Below are 6,000 nucleotides of genomic sequence, written 5' to 3' on the forward strand. Positions count from 1 at the left end.
CTAGGGCGGCAAGAGTGGAACAAAACACCAGGCATAAGGCCGAGCCTTCCATCCTTTACCAAGTATATAGATGCATTAATTAAATAAGATATATTGTGATATCCCAACAAGTAAACATGTTCCAATAAGGAACAACATCTCCATGTTCCAAACAGGAACAAACTTCAATCTTCACCTGCAACTAACAACGCTATAAGAGGGGCTGAGCAAAGCGGTAACATAGCCAAACAACGGTTTGCTAGGACAAGGTGGGTTAGAGGCTTGGTTCAACAATATGGGAGACATAATAAGCAAGTGGTAGGTATCGCAGCATAGGCGTAGCAAAAGAGCGAGCATCTAGCAAGTAAAGATAGAAGTGATTTCAAGGGTATGGTCATCTTGCCTGAAATCCCGCAAGGAAGAAGAACGAGTCCATGAAGAAGACAAACGGACGTAGTCGAACGGGTCCTCACAAACACGACGTTAACGGAACCAAGCCGAAGAAGCAAACACCGAAAACAAGCACACAACATAGTAAACAAACCACACATGAACATGGTATGATATGCGGGATGCGGGATGCAATGCAAATGCATGATTTGCAAAGGAATGCATGAACCTGGCCTCAACTTGGAAATCCAAGTGTGCCACTGGAAAGGTGAGATGAAATCGCTTGAAAACGATATAAAGAACACTGGAATCGGAGTTACGGTTTGGAAATGACAAGCAATTCAAATATGACACCGGTCTGCGATTTACAGCAAGTAGCCAACTAAATGCAACAAGATGAACATGCTACAGCACTCAAACATGAAAAAAAATTACATGGCAGGAATCCATTCATGATGCTTAACAAAAGTCTAGCACTGAGCTACGGCCAATTCATCCATTAACAGGTTCAAACAAGCATGGCAAAAATGCATATGGTAAACAGATTTCATACTTAGTGAAATTAACACTTGTCTGGAATTTCAGATCAGGTAGCACTCTTCGGAGCAACAAAACTACATGCTACAGGACCTGAACATGGTAAAGTAAGGCATGGCATGGAGCTACTCAAAGAGCTTAACAAAAGTTCATTAGTGACCTTGAGCCAAAAGGGATCAGAAAATACAATTGCAAGCATGTGAACATGGCAAAAACATAATCAGTTCTCAGACTTAGTGAAAACTGGAGCATGCTGAAACAGATATCAAGTAAGCATGTTAACGAGCTCGATGCACTCACTACAGAGCAAGGCATGACAATCTAAGCATACACCCATCAAGAATACACAAAATGCAATCTATACATGGTAAGAACAATAACATAGCATGCACGGATCAACCACAACATCATCGGCAAAATCGCTAACAAGTAGACAATCTGCCCAGATTCACGAAATAGCAAAAGTAGAGCTCGATTGACTCAAGCTAGGGTGCTCCATAATTACAAACAAAGACATGGATGGATAGAGCACTACAAGATTAACAAAACATCCTTACTGATCATCCTCAAAAGAGGCACGGATCACTAGGAAACAATATGAACATATGGCATCATGAGAAAAACAGATCAAGGACTTAGTGGAATTGCTAAGTCCCTGAAATCAGCACTACCAAGTGCCTCACTTTGCAAGCTCGTGCTAGTCACCACACATATCACAAAAATACATGGGTTGCACCTCTGGAAAGATGGCAAAACCCTTAACAAAACATATGTAGAGCTCATGGGCATATCATGCACACAATAATCATGGCAAAAATGATAAATATCTAAATGGAGCAGCAGATCTGACAATTATCTCAAGTAGCACTCTTCTAACAGCATTTGATATGAAATGATGTACTCTCTGAGATGAAAATGATGCAACGAGGTGAAATGATGTACTCTCTGAGATAAACATTTGATATGCTATATGTATGAATCGGAGCTATGGATGCAAAGTTACGATGCGATGAAGATGGGCACATGAAACATGGAAATTTATACCTCCGGAGAAAGTCAACGGGACTGGACGAAGCGGGATGGCGAGATCCGGATCGGGAGGGGCCGTTTGGTTCGGGGGAGTGGTGGATCTTATCCCACTCCCCGGATCCGGCCGGACTTCGAGCTTCGGCGAGGCGAGGGCGAGAAAGGACGGCGGCGGGGCGGCGCTTGCGCCGGCGATGCGGTGGCGGGAGACGGCGGCGGTCGACGCCGGCGAACGGAGGCGGTGGCCGGGCGGCGTGCCGCGGCGGACGACGTCGGTCGGCGAGCTCGGGCGGCGCGGCGTTGCGCGGTGGCGGCGGAGGAAGGCGCGGCGGCGGAGAAGCAGCGGCGCGGCGGCGGAGGTCCGGTGGCGCGGAGCAACTCCGGCGATCGGGCGCAAAGAAGACGACGGGCGGACGGCGCGGCTCGGTCGGGAGGGCGGCGCGGCGGATCCGGGCCGGGCGGGCCCGCGATTGGCTCCGCGGGCCGGTGCGGTGGGAGGCGGTGCGCTGGACAGGTGGCGGGCTCCGGTTGGGCGCGGGGGCGGCGGCGATGACGTGGTGGCCTGGCATTGGCCGGAGCGACGTGGCGGCGGCGGCGGACAAGTCCAGCGGCGGGACGGACATGTCCGGCGGCGTGCGGGAGTTGGATCTTGGGTTTGGACTGCGGGATTTTCGGAGGGAGACACATATTTATAGGTAGAGGGAGCTAGGAGAGTCCAAATGAGGTGAGGTTTTCGGCCACGCGATCGTGATCGAACGACCAAGATGATGGAGGAGGTTTAGGTGGGTTTTGGGCCAAAATGGAGGGGTGTTGGGCTGCAACACACACGAGGCCTTCTCGGTCCCTCGGTTAACCGTTGGAGTATGAAACGAAGTCCAAATGACACGAAACTTGACAGGCGGTCTACCGGTAGTAAACCAAGGACGCTTGACAAGTCTCGGTCCAATCCGGAAATGTTTAATCCCCACACACGAAAGAAAAGCAGAAATGACCGCCGGAGGAGATAGGAGCGCCGGAATGCAAAACGGACAACGGGGAAAATGCTCGGATGCATGAGACGAACATATATGCAAATAAAATGGACATAATGACATGATATGCAATGCATGACACGCAAGTAATGACATGGCAACAACAGCGAATAAGCGGAGGACACGTGGCACATCGGTCTCGGGGCGTTACAGGTGGCCACCGTTGCGGTGGACCGACCGATCGATCCAACGCACCGACGGCACAGCAGCAGTTAACGATACATTTCCCTTCCACAAAGACGCTCATGTAGCTTTTCACGGCAAATCATCTTGCAGGTTTTCCAATGGCACCAGGTCTCTGTAAACCATTGGTTTCTGAATCCGGCACACAGACAACATTGCAGCACGGGGAAGCACACAGGGACAGAGAGCACGTAGTGATCCATAGTAGTATTATACTCGTCCCAACAGATCGATCGCTGCGCGAAAGCTGAGCAAGGTTGACGGATTCGGCCAGTTTGTCAGCGCTGAAAAATACGCCATGGAAATCGGCATCGCTCGCAAGCTGACTGACTGACTCTACCCATCGACTAAACTATGTGCAGTGGCAGCGATCGAGACGACGACATGCACATCTGATACAGTATACTATCGGCAATTCGGCATGGGTTTCGTTTCGACGAGACGACGACATCCCATGAGGCATTCCCTCGTAAATCGTAATGTTCAGCATAAAAAATGGCAATGTCCCCTCATCCAGATCATTGCAGATATTACTCCCTCCGTTTTTATTTACTCTACATATTAGAGTTGATTGAAGTCAAACTTCGTAAAGTTTGACCAAGTTTATAGAAAACAATATAGATATTTATCATAATAAATCTATACGATGTGAAAGTACATTTAATAATAAATCTAATGTTGTTGATTTGTTATTGTATATCTTAATATTTTTGTATATAAACTTGGTCAAAGTTTGTAAAGCTTGACTTTAACCAAAACTAATATGCGAACTAAATAAAAACGAAGGGAGTACTAATCAGGGATGTGTCATTACCCATGTAAACTGCAGATAAATTAATGAATGTTAGGCGCCTTGTGCGCCTTTGTCTTGTTCAAAAAGAAAAAGACAACATCTAGCTGAAAGCGTACGTACGTCTTGAGGTCAATCTTTCTAGTCCTGCTGACTACGCGGCCGCAAGAGATATATGTGTACAAGAAAACGGCTGATTTATGATGGCAGCATGATCTCACCTTGCGGTAAGCACCCACAGTACATTCGTTTAACACTTCCACGCCGGATCGATCCCCCGCTTATAGAAAAATCTAAAGCTCTTCATGTGACACTACACCGTTTGACTTGTGCCACCTGCTCCGGCCTCATCCACTAGCATAGCATCGGTCGTACGCGACCCAAAATAGATATGTGACAGAGGCGTGTGGGGGATGGAAAGAGGTGTTGCCTCGGCGTGGTCCGCGTAGCCCAATGTTGCCAGCCCCGACAATGGCTCCTCGTCCCATCCCTGCCTGGATGCATGGCCGGTGCTGCAGATGCCTTGTTCGTGGGCACCGTGCGGCGGAGTGTAGAGATCCGTTTCGGTGCTCCCGTTGCCTGGAGAACGGTCACTGTGTACGTGGATGTCGCAATCCATGGCGTCCTCTAAGCTCGTTGTCATGCCTTGCTGTGCAACCAATTCTGGGTATCGTGCATCGTCATGCTACAGCTTCATGTGAGAGTCCGATGAAATCCACGCTACCATCCAAGGCGTTTCATCATCGGTCTTGGGCGTCTGTCGTCTCTGCTACCGGTGGCTCGGCCACCCAGCCTGATGTGCAGTCTGCTCTGGCTGATCAAATCGCGCAGTTGCAGGGTTGGATGACGCGGGTTGAGAGCTTTCTGGAGAGGGCGGAGGCTGCTCTGGACAAGCTCTCCTTAGGGCCAGCTATGTTGTCAACCAGTCTGATGTCATGCCCTCCTGGTGTGGCCGGTGTTGCCACCACGGAGGAAGGAAGCCAAGAGCTATATGGATGTTTCTCTCCTCGTGCTGGGGACAACGCATCGTCACTATCAACCTTGTCTCCTGTACTGCCTACCATTGAGGGCGAGCCCAGCGCCGTGCTCGAGTCTCCGGTTCTACAGATCATGCCCGACCTACAGGAGCTATGTCTTAGCCCTGTTTTGCCTTTGTCTGTGGAGCGCTTGGAGGTGGACTCATTAGTGACCTTGTGTGAGGGGCATGTTTCGCCTCTGTCACATGAGCAAGTGGAGGTGCCTGTGGCAATTGTGTCAGTGGTTCCTGTGGACGATGTTGTCGTCTCAGTGGTTTCTGTGGTTGATGATGTTGAGGCGGTCGGTATGTTGGCGCCTGACCCTTTGGAGTCCAGCCAGTCGCTCGCCTTTGTGGACGGCGGAGGTTCCGACGTTCCGGTCACCAACTCACACGTGACCGTTGGGCACGTGATGTCTGTGCGTGACAAGGTCAATGAGATTCTCTTCGAGTTAGAGATTCACAGCTTGCTCAAACGTTTAGAGGCGGCTAGCCCTGGATCTGGCAAGGTGATTGTGGAGGAGGCTCTCAGAAACCAAAGAAAGAAGAGTGGCGCCACAAGAAAGGCGTCTGCAGCTGCTTGATGAATGGTCTTCAGTCTTTTGATTGTCCTTATGGCGTGGCTTGTCTTCGTGATCTTGGTGGTTCTCGTGGTCTTCGACTGAGATACTCTCGTCGGATGGTTCTTTGTGATGTTGTTGTGTGGGGGTTGGTAGTCGTTATGTGTTGGGTTGTTGGGCTGATCATGCACTTATGGGGTTGCTTGTTCTGTGAGTAGTCCTCATGTGGTAGGTTTGTATAGGTTTTCGCCCGGTTTTCCAGTAATTAACCGGGCAATTCTCTTCTGCTTAATTAATCGATGAGGCAAATCTTTTGTCTCCGTTTCAGAAAAAAAAATATACTACGAACTGGTCTAGCTAAGGTGCAAGGACAACGACACAGTTCAGTTGAGATTAGCTAAGCGAGCATTATTAATTAGTGAAACATAAACTAAACGGCTGGTTCCTATCACATGCCATGCCACCATCACCATGCACGACAGACGGATT

The 6,000-nt window shown here is 49.3% G+C and overlaps 1 protein-coding gene across 1 annotated transcript; it reads left to right on the plus strand.

The window, feature by feature from the left end:
* Positions 1-2,481: 2,481 nt before the first annotated feature.
* On the plus strand, positions 2,482-5,535 carry LOC147983747 (uncharacterized). The gene is made up of 2 exons (XM_087540851.1): positions 2,482-2,585; positions 4,326-5,535. Exons 1-2 carry the CDS (start codon positions 2,482-2,484, stop codon positions 5,533-5,535), a joined length of 1,314 nt encoding a protein of 437 aa, XP_087396977.1.
* Positions 5,536-6,000: the final 465 nt, after the last annotated feature.

This window comes from Triticum urartu, chromosome 2A (genome assembly GCF_056163025.1).
Source record: "Triticum urartu cultivar PI428250 chromosome 2A, HENAU_Tu73, whole genome shotgun sequence".
NCBI lineage: Eukaryota > Viridiplantae > Streptophyta > Magnoliopsida > Poales > Poaceae > Triticum > Triticum urartu.